This window comes from Melanostigma gelatinosum, assembly GCF_949748355.1.
Source record: "Melanostigma gelatinosum genome assembly, chromosome: 2".
Lineage (NCBI taxonomy): Eukaryota > Metazoa > Chordata > Actinopteri > Perciformes > Zoarcidae > Melanostigma > Melanostigma gelatinosum.
In genome coordinates, this window is record NC_136635.1 from 4,212,365 (window position 1) to 4,225,490 (window position 13,126).

Here is a 13,126-nt window from a genome sequence, read left to right on the forward strand (position 1 = left end):
TTCCCCTCACATGGAGGCACGTCTGCATGTGCCACACCGCGCTTTAACTGTCGCCAATGTAAATCCAGCTGCGTCATTGTTAGACGTCAGAGCGACTGACCTGGTATATAGAGCGAGATAGTCTGCACAGCGTGGCAGGACAGACGCTAGATTCATCCAGCACACTTTCTTTTGAGTCCCACGAGAAACTAAAAGTAAATGTTGACATTTCGTCACATGAGCCACTCGTCACGTGACTCGTTTGTGACTCACTGCGAAGCTGTTTTGTTGCTTGAATCAAACTTCTTTTTTTTAAACAGTATGCATGTAATATGTGGAAACTGCCGTCCCTACCACGTCCAAAACTGATGCTAGAGAGGCACCTAGAGCTGCACAGTTTGAAGCTTGGTACCCCTGACGAAACATTGGTGTTTGACAAATAAGGAGTGCGAATGTGTTCTTATTCAACGCTCAGTGTGAGTCAAGTGTCTGCTTAAAGTGCTTTTTGTTTTTTCGGCTGATATCTGCTCAGGTTGAAATCTGTAGCTATGCTGGGAATTACATGAGGTCAAACTCAACAGAACTGTACATAATGTACTGATCAGAATGATAACTTTGTAAATTGTCCCACCCTGACAGGTCACAGGAGAGTGGGAAGAAGGAGCGAGATGTCAATTAAGAAAAGTCTCAAGGGTTAGGGTTAGTAGACAAATAGATCACTTTAAAAGACTCTTTCAAGTAATACATGAAAATCACAAAACAGAAATAAAGTAATAAAAAAACATACATCTAGATTTATAAACTGCAATGATACCGAACACTTTTTCTGTAAAAGGTTCTGGTTGTGTTAAAGAAATAAAAAGATTGAAGTTAGCTCATCCAGTTCATTCCTATTCTAGGCTGCCATCTAGTGACAGAAGCTGTGCACATATTTTAGGCACAAGGGGAAAAAAACACTTGTCAAAGTGCCAAAACACAGACTAGATCAATTAAAAATCTAAAAAGCAAAAGATAAGCTTTTGAAATCGGAGCCTTTTGGTGAATTGTCATGTTTACTCTCCATTATAGTTTAACTCTTACGTAAACACAAGGCCGACGAGCGGAAGCACAGGCCAGAACGCGATAAGAGCGGAAAGAAGTGTGTTATTTTTAAGGCGGAGTGATCCAATCTTACAGCTCCGCTTGGATTCAGACCAATCTGTATACTTTACCCGATCCACAAATAAAAAGCGTGCAATTTGACAGAGCATTTGGTGGCACTTTATGTAACGTCATCATGCAACGTGACCATCAATATAAGACATAGAGTCTATAGGCACAAGCCAAGGTTGACTGAGGCTGGTTCTTCTGCTCCTTCTGCTAGACTGCTTTTAACCTACAACAATATAACTACTGTTACTACTACTACTACTACGACTACGTCTATTAATACGACAACAGCTGGACTGTTTGCAACATCCTACTATTACTACTACTACTTGTTGTGATATATAACAGTACAACATATTTTGTAAGCTTATCGCGTTTTGTATGTTTAATACAATATTCCCCTCTGAATTGTGGTGGAGGAAAAGTAGGAAGTAGCATCAAATGAAAATACTCAAGTACAAATAGGTGTACCACAAACTTCCACTAAGATAAACTGTGTAGCTTAATAGTATGGTACAGAAGTTACATCAAGTATCATTCCCATGATGAGCCCTTGGAGCAGCGGGTGCAGCCACCACACGAGTTCAGTCAAGAGGTTAGAAGAGTAAAAGTGTATGTTGCCTCCCATACACACACAATTACAACTACATGCATCATTAGTGTCTTCTGGCACATTCCACATGCAAATCATTTACCCAGAAACGGTTACAATGACAGTTTCTGAATTTGGAATGCAGGCACGCTCCCACGACATCTGCTCAGCCGGATGAAGTTATTGTGAGTAAGAATAATGTCATGCTGTGTTATCGGATATATGGACCTATGTCGTATAGAAAAGGGTTTCCTGATGCTTTATAACATGTTCTGAGTCGTATTTTTTAGAGAGCGTGCTATTTAATAATATTTAACAGCACAATGAATTGACAGAGTTTTGAACAGAGTATAGTGATCACAGACATGACAGAGGCTCGCGTGGGGGCTCGCTCATGGCCAATGGAGAGCTATCAGTTGGATGTGGTTCAGGGGTGTGTTGTGGTCTGCTTCTAGGAACTGGATTTGGGAAAAGGGGTTATCTGCTGCTGATAAGGGCATATTTAAAAGACTGGGTTAGGATGAGACTAACTTATTTCACTCTGCCTACTGGAGGGAGCAGCGACAGAGCGCTTTGAGAGGATTTGACGCACCATGTTGCTGCTCGCAGTCACCGTATCCGTTGGCAATATGTTTTTAGCTTTCGGAGTTGTTTGTGTGCCCCTATCGGACCAGGGTCCCCATATCGCCCACAGCTGGGGCCAGTCGGTCCGACTCAAGCACCTGTACGCCGCCAGGCCGGGACTACACCTGCTGATCAGTGAGGATGGACAGATCCACGGCTCTGCGCTCCAGACTCCGTACAGTAAGTCAGGCATTTTAAGAGGCAGCCTTAACAGGCTCCACACTGTGATGACTGGAGGAGGTTTGGTGGGATTCTCACACCGATGAACGTTTGAACTGCAGGCCTGCTGGAGATCAGTCCAGTGGATCCCGGCTCTGTTGTCATCAGAGGAGTAGCAACCGCACGGTTTCTCTGCATCGAAGGCGATGGAAGACTGTACTCATCGGTGAGGATTCATGTGACAAAGTGACAACCCGTCTGTTATTACTACTGTACATTTGTTGTTTATTGGTGGTATGGAAATACTTTTAAAGTTGCAAATGTTATTATTCATCCAAAAATAGTTCATTAGCCTGATTTATTTTTTCATATTTATGAAAAGTCACGTGTCATGAAGGGGGATTACTTAATGACACGAGAAGTCAAAGTTCATTTCGTCTGATTACCACTGCAGAGTGATTAGACACATATTTATCAAATGAGTAAAATGATCTGACATTAAAATGTATAATCCATTACACAAACATTTATTTACCCAACAGATTCAATTCAAGTCTCTGAATATAGCAGGAATACCAGAACAGCAACATCAAAGAGATTCAATGAAATAACTCATGTGAATAAATACAGTACATCAAGTTAAATATGGAAATGTACGATGAAGTAATGGAATAACTTACAGCAATAAGTAATAACTGAATAACCAAGTTATTGTTAATGTGACGATGTCATTACTATTGCCATCGTTTTATTAGAGGTCAGTTCTGTGACATGATGCCTTCTGAAAATGAGTTGTATTCATAGTGTCATTATTTACTGCTACAGTTTTATTTCACGATGTCACTTTTGGAGAAAGAGTTGTGACCAATGAGCACCTCGTCACCGGTCAGCCGGTCAGCCTCTCAGCCGATCAGCTGCTGCTTAGTGCTCGGCCAAAGAAAAGGAGACTCTTCATATCTGTGTCTTTGTGTCAGGGAACATCTTTGACATCACATCACAGCCCAGTTTGTTCTGAATACTTCATGCTGCTCTTCACACGAGCTCTTTGCTTGATAGCACATGTTGCCTTGTTGAGCCAGATATATGCATGAGGTACTTTGTGTGTCTGTGCATGGGACTGTGTTCTCTGCACATGTCACATTGTATCCTTTTTAGGCTTTTCTAGTTGATTCCATTATTATTGGCTGTTTTGAACTCTGTAAGATGATAAATAAGTAGATAGACCATGTTACACCTCGACTGCTCATACAATATGACTCAAATATAAATGAAACTCACAGTTGTACCTATAATTGCTCTATTGTTACAAAGAATAAGAGTAAAACAATGATGTGATATTTATTAGATTTTACATTTTCTAAATTTAGCAATGCAGCTAAAACAATGCTTTACATTGTCGAAAGATGTTCCAGGACATATTTCTGCAGGAACTGTTGACCTGAGCTTTCCTGCTGCTTTCCATATGTTGTTCATCAGCTTCCATGTTCAGAAAACACTGCATGCCAGTCAGTCATTCATTGAAACAGACGACCAGTTCATCAACCTTTGTCCAGTGCGGTGCAGGGTAGGATGTGTTTGCAAAGTGAAAAACCTGGATGACGAGACCCAGCAGCAGCAATAACAACCTTGACCTCTGACTGTCTCTCTGTGGTCAAAGTAAACAGCCGTCGAAGAACTTGCAGCACCATTTTTGGGGCCTTTTATCTAAAAACAGCATTCATGCAAATCCTAAGGGAAACTGCCATTCTACTTTAGGATTTATTTTGCTGTCTGAGCAACTTTTTAACCTTTCCGGACTATAGAGCGCACCTGTATATAGACCGCACCTGCTAATTTTTAAAAGAAAAAAGAATTTGTACATCGATAAACCGCACTTGTCTATACACCGCAGGTGTCCCCGTTGAACGGCAAGATGCTTTTAACAGTACGAAAGTTGTCTTCTTCTCTGAACATCATGTAATAGGTCCGACTCGCTAGCTTCTAAGCTAATTTTAACATTACCGCCAATGGGGAAATGCTAACCGGGATTAGCATTAGCGAATATAATCTATCTTCGTACATCTTTTCATGCTTCATACAGACATACTTACAGACTAAGGTCTCTCAAGGCTACCAAACGGAAGAAGTAAAACGAAGCAGCGTGTCTTCTCATTAGAATCTAAAAGCAACAAGGCAATAACTGTTGTTGTTGTAACTCGTAGCTCTGAATAGCATTTACGGCTAACTGGCTTGGCCGCTTAATAGGGCTGATGACGCCGCTGGTCACGGCGCACGCTAATCGCTCCAATAACAGCTGATTCCTCCGCAGACTTTTACAGTACAGTAAAAGTCTGCATTTCTGTGGAGGAATCAGCTGTTATTGGAGCGATTAGCGAGCGCCGTGACCAGCGGCGTCATCAGCGGCATCAGTTGCTGCTAGCACAACAGCTGCTAGCTGTTGTGCTAGCAGCAACGCTTGAAATGAGTTATCCATGTTGAAATGAATTACTGGTCGCCCTGCCTGTTTGTTTTTTTCCGGGTACGGGTCATGTGATAGTGAGTGTTACGAATCAGGGACGGAGACGTCATGGCTGGTAATGACCAATCCAGTAGCGAGCACGGGTGTGGGCTCATGTTTTCTAACACACATCCGTATCCGACTTTGGCGGCGCAAAGCTAGTTAGCCTATGAAAATCTATACATTAGCCGCATCGTTGTAAGAGCCGCAGTCTCAAAGCACGTGAAAAAAAGTAGCGGCTTACATGCCGGAATTTACGGTAGGCTACTGTATATGGATATGAGTAAAGAAAACTGAAAAAATACCATTGACCAAGATGGACCAAATACAGGTAAATAAATCATTAAAAAAAACAAATAACAAGTAAAAGGTCATGGTTCGGCTGTAAAAGATGATAGCCTAATTAACCTGCTGGGGAGCCTTGCGGCAAAAAGGAGTCGGAACCCTATTATTAGCATTCGTAGCTATATCTAAGACATATAATGTGCTGTCATACATACACATCCCTTCAAATCCAATGGTAGGTATGCCCACCCCGAGAGGAGGGCTGTGGGGTTCTGATCTGTCATCAGGGAGACAGCTGTTCATTCCACATGTGAAATGAGAAAGCTACTTTGATTTATTTGTCACATAGTTTGGGTACTTGAGCAACCATAGTAAGTTCAAACCAAACAATGATCTTTTCCTAAACCTAACTAAGTTGTTTCCTGTGAAGACTGAAGTTTATCTTGAAAAGACTGTGTGCATGTAACGAGCACATTCACAGGTTTCACTGGCTTTTGTAAGAAAATGCACAAAAAATGAAGAGTAACTTTTGGTAAAATGTCATCGGAACCATTGTATCAGGATTCGCTGCATTTCTCCTAGACTGTGCAATACGTGCACAGGAGCATAATATGACCGATGGTTTATTGTATTTTAATATATTTTAGGGCTGCAACTAGTGATTAACTGGTGATTATTTTCTTAATAATTGTTCAGTTAATAAAACATCATCAATTGGTTCTAAAAAAAAGAGATTAAAAAGAGTCAGCAGCAGCATGAGGAGAGCAAAGTGATGTAATGTCTGTCATGGTGTAGTATCGATCCAGTCTTCTTTTGTTTGCTAACATTAGCCAACAGCATACGCTACTGGACCTACCAGACCCAGTGAGGCTGGAGGCTGAAGCACCATATTGAAATGAGTAAAGGTGCATTTTATTACTTGTGAATTGAAGCTGTCCTTTGTAAGACGAAGAGTGTGTGATTCCTTCAAAGGTTACATAGTATTGCTTTAAATATTAAAGAACTGTGAAATCTTGTTCTGCAGAAACAGAGGTCACAGGTGACGTGAAGTATTTCATATCTCCAGTAGCATTTAGTATATAGAATCAACAACAATCTAATATATTTAAGAATATATGCACAGTGAAACTGTAGCGAATTTGCTGACTTGGAAGAAAAAATAAAACAAACAGGAGCAAGGAGGAAAGTCTGCTGCTAGTAGAAGAGTAGATCAAGGACAACTTAAATCTGGGACCACATTGACAGAAAGTCATATCAAATAAAAGCAATACATTCCCAAAGTTACAATGAATTCAAAACAAAGTCATTTGCCTCAGGTGTCATCTCCTCACAACCAAGTGTCATTTCAATATTTTGTGGAAGATGATTATCTTTATATGTGGACATGTCCCATCATTTCCAGCACACCTACAGCAGAGATGACTGCACGTTCAGAGAGCAGATCTTGCCGGACGGCTACAACATCTATGTCTCTGACAGACACGGAGCTCTGCTCAGTCTGGGAAACCCCAGGCAGAGGCTGCAGGGTCGAGACCGGGGCGTACCGGCTCTGGCCCAGTTCCTCCCAAGGATCAGCACCGTGGATCAGGCCTCGTCCCCCGGACTGGACATACCTGACCAGCCGCAGCAGAGCACAGCACAAACAGAAGAACCTGTGGACTCGATGGACTCGTTTGGAAAGCTCTCTCAGATCATTCACAGTCCCAGCTTCCACAAGAGATGAGCCGGGCGCTCTGAGACACCAGTAAACGGATGTATCATGAACTGTTCTACTTTGTCTTAGGCCTGAGAACCTGCACTCCTCACTGCATGTTGTAGAACCAGGAACTGACTGCACGTTCAGCCAGCCGGCAGCCGGAAAGGCTGCCGCGACATCCTGCCAGCTCTGTCCAGTGAGACATGACTGAACACAATACAAGTGCAGAGTCCTACAGAGAGGAGAACGACACCTGTACCGAGTATAATGTTCTATTCCGTCACTTTCAGGAACAACCTTTACAAACACCCAACGTTCTCTCGTTCTTCCTCCCCAAAAAGCAGCCTATGGCCCACAGGGAGGGATGTGTTTGACCCTCTGGTCTGTTTGGAATGAAGAGAAGGTAACATGATGGCTGACCATAGATCAACTACGAGTAGCGCCCATGGAAACTTGAAAAAGGGAATGAATAGTAGACTATTGGTCACAGTGTTTGATCAGCAGGCGTAGAGCCACACTAAGGAGCACCAACGCCATCAGACATTTTGCAGACTTGTTTGCCATCTTATACAACGAGTGATTCAGCACATGAGAGTCTCAGGGCACACTGCCTCAGTGAAGTGAAGAGGAGGCTCACTACTTTCTACCTGCAGATGAGGATCAGCATGTTCGTCAAATGAACTGCAATATTAAGTAAGTTAAAGAGATGACTACTATTCCATGCCTGACAAAAAGTCTTTTTTCTTGCAGTGTTATAGTTGTGTTTATTTAATTGTTTAAAGGTCGAGCAGTTTGACTGTGAAACCTTGAATGCTTTATTGAATGCACTGTTTTCTGTATGTGTGATGTTTCCTGTTGCATATAAAGCAGCACTTTGCATTTTAAACCACCAAACCTCTCTCTGTGATTTTCTGCCATGTGTAGACTTCTCTGACTATTCTCACATGTAACATAGCTCAATCCAAACTTGTGCTGGTTCACGCAACAGCCACGCAATGCAAAAAGGAAAACCTTCTTTAAGATTCTTTTTCCAAGGTAAATGCAGATTCTATATAAAAATACTTGCCCACAAAATGAGCCCTTTTGAGCAAGAAATGGATCGAGGTCTGTGGTATTAAGATCATTAGTATGTCACGCGGTGCTCAAACACAGAAATGCCATTCTGAACCCCGTATAGTGCACTTTCAATGGAGGCCAATGCGCACGATTAGACAGAACAAGACTAGAGACGTAATGCAGCAGAGAAATGCCTGAAAGAGATGATCCAAAACCAATCAGGAGCAAAATCATTCATCATTCATAATTGTGTGTAATAAAAAAGAAAGTGCACAGAACACTTTGTGTGACACTACGACTTCAGTCCGACCTCCCACAGACGCCCTGGTTGTGGTCGGGGAGACCAGCTGAACCCAGATGTGGGACAGCGCATACCAAGCAGGGACCTGTGGCTTGCAAACTCCTTACGCAGTGGTATAGGTTTGGTGAAGAAGATTGAGTGGAGGAGGCTGGATGAGATGCCAGACAAGCCAAAGTTCAGGCATGGGGTAGCAGCAATGGTGGGAAAGTTGTATGTGTTTGGAGGATGTTACTACTACTGCAAGGATGACATGATGAAATCTGCCTCCAGGTAAAAGGACACAACTGCTGCACAAATATCCTCTTCATACTTTGAATAACCTAGACTGTCCCACAGATGCACAGCCGGGGTCTGAACATTTCCATCGTTACCTGTTTTCTTTCATCGCACACATGCTATAGTGATGACCCCGGGCAGGACAGCTGGAAAAGGCTCGCTGACATGCAGGAGTTTAGAAGCAGCTTCTCAGTGGTGGTACACGAAGAGCATCTTCATGCCATTGGTGGAGATGAGGAGATCAGCACCAACCTAGACAGCGTCGAGATGTACAACCCAGACACCGACTCCTGGAGGTAAGTCGAGTCATGTTACGCTTGAAGTAGAACATGTTTCATCCGATCATGGTGTGTGTCCTGAATCCTACGGTATCAGGCGTGTCGATGCCGAGCTTTAGCATGCCCAGAATTACACATCAGTGAATCTGTCACATTATTAAGAAGCAGAGTCGTATGTTACTTAAAATCAGTCAATGTTTATTATATAATATTGAACAAAATATCAAGGATGAAAGCTTCCTCCATACAGATGCAATAGCAGGTGTTGTGCACCAGATGTCCCCATTGTGACGACATCGATCACTTGAAAATACTGAAATACTAGTGTGTTCAGCCTGGAGTATTAAACTACTCAGAAACATTAAGGGTTAAAGATGGAACAACAAATAAACTTGAGATCAGAAGATATTTATTCATTTATTCATCAAATATTTGATTTTGTCATCGAAGCTGTTTTGACAAAAACAAGTAAATTGATGATATAAAGTTACCTCTCATCTTGTGAGCAAAGAGCCTGAAGACGTTCAAATCAGGGAGTACAAAGTATACAATAAATACACACAATTATACATCATATTTGTTGTCGTTTTCATGGCAACGTGATATGTTGCAGTAAAGTGCTGACCCGTTCCTATTCACACCATCTCAAGCCCTCACAGCCACTCACACTCACCCACTGACAGGTGACGTCAGTGAGTCCCTGAGGGTTCAGGGTTCAGGCTTTAGGGGGGACGTTGGGATTGGGCCAATATGCTATTTACAAAAACATTCGCGTTTTCACATTGGCCACCGTAGGTAGTTCTCCGAAGACACTTGGCACAGGAGAAGTTTCAACGAGTTGAAATGTACGACCTCACCACTAGATGGCGCCAAACCCTACACACTGGATCTTTAAAGCACCCATCCAGCCATCCAGCCATCCTTCCATCATCTGTAACCGCGTATCCTATTCAGAGTCTAGGGTTTGTCTTTGGACTGTGGAAGAAAGCGGGAGAACCCAGAGAAAACCCACTCTGACAACGGGAGTACATGTAAACTCCACACAGAAAGGCCAGCCACCTCGGGATCAAACCAATTCTGACAAGTCCTTTCCACGAGACGCAACTCAATTCTACACACCTACATTTTGAATTTGCTGGTGTAATTTTGAAGATATTTACAAAATGATGCATCTCATGTGTAAGTATGATCTTAATTATTGATAAAAAGCGAACTAATGCTCATTGTAGTTGGTGCTAGCTAGAGTAGATATATTAAATATGTCATTTCCTTTCTTGTGTTTGGACACCAACTGAGTCAAGAAATCTGAACTAAAACAGTAACATTCAAGAAATCACGCCACATCGAAGTTCAGTTATCAAAATGCAAAATTCAATTCAAATCCATTTTATTTATACAGCCCAATATTACAAATCCCAAATTTGGCTTAGAGGGCTTTACAATCTTTACAGCACAGGACATACAGACATCCTCTGTTTTAAACGTTTTTAAATGTTTTAACGATTTCAAGCACTCGTATTTTACTGTTATAATGTGTTGTGCTGCTCGTGGTGGTGTTAGATTCTCTGAGCAGATCAATGATGACTTTCTTCTTCTTCTTCTTCTTCTTCTTCTTCTTCTTCCTCTTCTTCTTCTTCTTCTTGAGTTTATGGCGGATGGCATCCAGTGAATGGTGCAATGATGACTTTGTCCAACTCACTCATATCTTGTAAGTTGTGGATCACTGGCCACGCCTGTTCTCTCATGTGGTAGCTGAGTGCAGACATTGAAGGCAGCATTAATGTGAGTCACATGACAGGCCAACCTCGCCGACTGATCTGACACACATCTAATAATCATGGTAAGCAGTTTTCCAAATACAGAACGATTATATTCTTTGCATGTTTGCTCTGGCTACTCGCCTGTGTTGACTTTGGGTCAATGGAACAGCTCATTTCAAGTGTGTACCTTAACCTGTCTTAAATAAGACGTGTTAGCGAGCGGCACTATGGCCTAACGCTTCCGAGGCGACGTCAGACAGCGGCTAGCTAGGCTAACAACCTGCAGCTGACTGCAAGCTACAAGCTAACGTCAGTTTTACCGAAACGTATTTTATTCACGTTGTCTATAATACATTCATCATATCCTTAAAGTCCGTGGTATGTGTTGGATCAAACGAGCCAGTTGGTGTAACGTTAGCCTCTGGTTTTCAGGACAACACAAGTGACAGTGTGACAGCTAGCTAGCGCTAGCTGTTGTTAGCGTAGCGCTACTCTTCCGCTTGGTGTGTCGTGTTTCACTGAAGCTAGCTAACTGTTATGGCCTGAGCTAGTTTCCGCGTGAGATAAACAGAAGTTGTGTCAGCTGGTTGGCACAGTGCGATGCCAAACTGCAAAAGGGCCTGAGCGTGCATGCTATACTTCATACATTGCGTACATGTAACGTTACTACTGTAGGGATATTTGTCTTGCGGACATGCCTGCGCCACTCGCGAGCATTTAGGTAACGTAAGCTAATGTTACATTAGATACATTAGATTACATTGATTGCGCATTAATGCAAATTGGGATTAAGAAGAGAAATGCACTTATTTTGGGTAGCCAGGGTTTTACATCCTGCACAGCGACTGTGAGGACGAACACCCGAATGCTTTGAATTGGATGACAGGAACACAACGTGATGAGGTGATGTTGTTGAGGTCCTCCATGGTTCTATGTTTTGTAATTCAGTCCAGTCCTATGGAGCAAAGTCAGTACCCTAAGCTAGCTAGATGCTGTAATGTCTAATACAAAGGTGGCATAGCATAGCATGACAGCATTCTTCATTATTCAGCACTGTGTAAAGAAAAAGAAAAAGAGTTGTTTGTAAATGAAGCTAATATTGAAAAAAGTGTTTCTGTTCTTTGGTGTTACAGCCAACCACACAGCAGTCTCCCCAGGATGAACAGGAGAAGCTTCTTGATGAAGCTGTGCAGGCTGTCAAGGTCCAGTCGTTCCAGATGAAGCGATGCCTGGTAGGCTGCTTTCAGTGTGTTATAGATATCATTATGGTTGTGATCATTGTTTAAACCATTGGTTCACAGCCCTGTGCGTAGCCCACATACCAATTTCTTGCAAATCAATATTCAAGTCATTCAGCTCACTAATGCATCTTAGACAGCAGCATTTGTTCATACTGTCGGCGTAGGAATAACTCGGTGCTCACCACCTGCTCCACCAAGAGTTTTAGGGGTCTGGATTTATAAAGTAAACTCAATTTCTCTTTCAAAACAATGTGTAATATTGGGTTCAGATTTCTTTTGGAAGACTAAACCTGCCTTACAAATACATGCTGAAAAGATTGGAGAGCAATAATCTGCTCTTCAGTTTGAGTGGGGCCTGGCGTTACAGCCCGACACCACTCGCTGAGGTGTGGAGATTGAAAGGGTGCTCAGCGGCACTACAGAGGACAATAAAGGACGCCTCAACATTCTGCAAATATGCTTTGGCACACTGCAAGCAACAACCATATGCGAGCCAATCTGACTGGTTTGCGTTCCCTCAGAAACGGAAGCACGAATTCCTTCACCACAGGAGGAGTGGCGAACACTTCCAGCACAGACCCAGAGCTCAGCCCTGTGTCTGCTGGAAGTGTTTGTGTCATTGAATTCTGTTCTCAGGGAAACAAATTGCACAATGTAGAATGAGGACTTCCTTGTCTAGTCCGAGTATGTAAATCACATGTTCAATGCAACACGCCCACAAAGCTATCGATGATGAAAGGCCAGCTACCGCCTACTGCTCTGTATGAGTCAATGCTGCATTTTGGGATTCAGCTGAATGTCCAACGTTGGAGGTCATGTCTCGTTGTGATTCTTTTGCATGTTCATAGGTTAATTCTGTTGTCTGCAGGACAAGAACAAGCTGATGGATGCTCTGAAGCATGCCTCTAACATGCTGGGTGAGCTGAGGACCTCCATGCTTTCCCCAAAGAGCTACTATGAGCTTTGTATCCTCTACAGTTCTTTTAGTGCACGTTGACGCATGTGAGCGCGCCCCACTGGTTGGCTCGCTTCTGCCGCTCTGCACTGCGCTCATACGGCGGTTACAGCCGATTACACCATCTCGACAGACAGCGTCGTCGTGGAAGTGTAACCCCCCACCACCGGTTACCCCCTGTTAGCACTGCCAAGACCTTTGCCGTAGTTAGCACCGTTAGCTACAAGCTGCCGGCTCAGGCGCCGCCATGCTGAGAACCATTTAGAGGTGATTGAAAT

The 13,126-nt window shown here is 42.9% G+C and overlaps 2 protein-coding genes across 2 annotated transcripts in view; both read left to right on the forward strand.

Moving 5' to 3' along the window:
- Positions 1-2,313: 2,313 nt before the first annotated feature.
- Positions 2,314-7,008, forward strand: fgf19 (fibroblast growth factor 19; the record flags this gene model as incomplete). Its single annotated transcript, XM_079294299.1, has 3 exons — positions 2,314-2,524; positions 2,626-2,729; positions 6,688-7,008. 3 exons carry the CDS (start codon positions 2,314-2,316, stop codon positions 7,006-7,008), a joined length of 636 nt encoding a protein of 211 aa, XP_079150425.1.
- Positions 7,009-10,605: 3,597 nt separating this feature from the next.
- Positions 10,606-13,126, forward strand: part of vps35 (VPS35 retromer complex component) — a 19,256-nt gene continuing 16,735 nt past the window's right edge. The window contains exons 1-3 of the mRNA XM_079285490.1: positions 10,606-10,732; positions 11,786-11,884; positions 12,762-12,858. Coding sequence (XP_079141616.1) covers positions 10,730-10,732; positions 11,786-11,884; positions 12,762-12,858 — 199 coding nt within the window. The 5' untranslated portion in view covers positions 10,606-10,729. The remainder of the gene's footprint in view (positions 10,733-11,785; positions 11,885-12,761; positions 12,859-13,126) is intronic.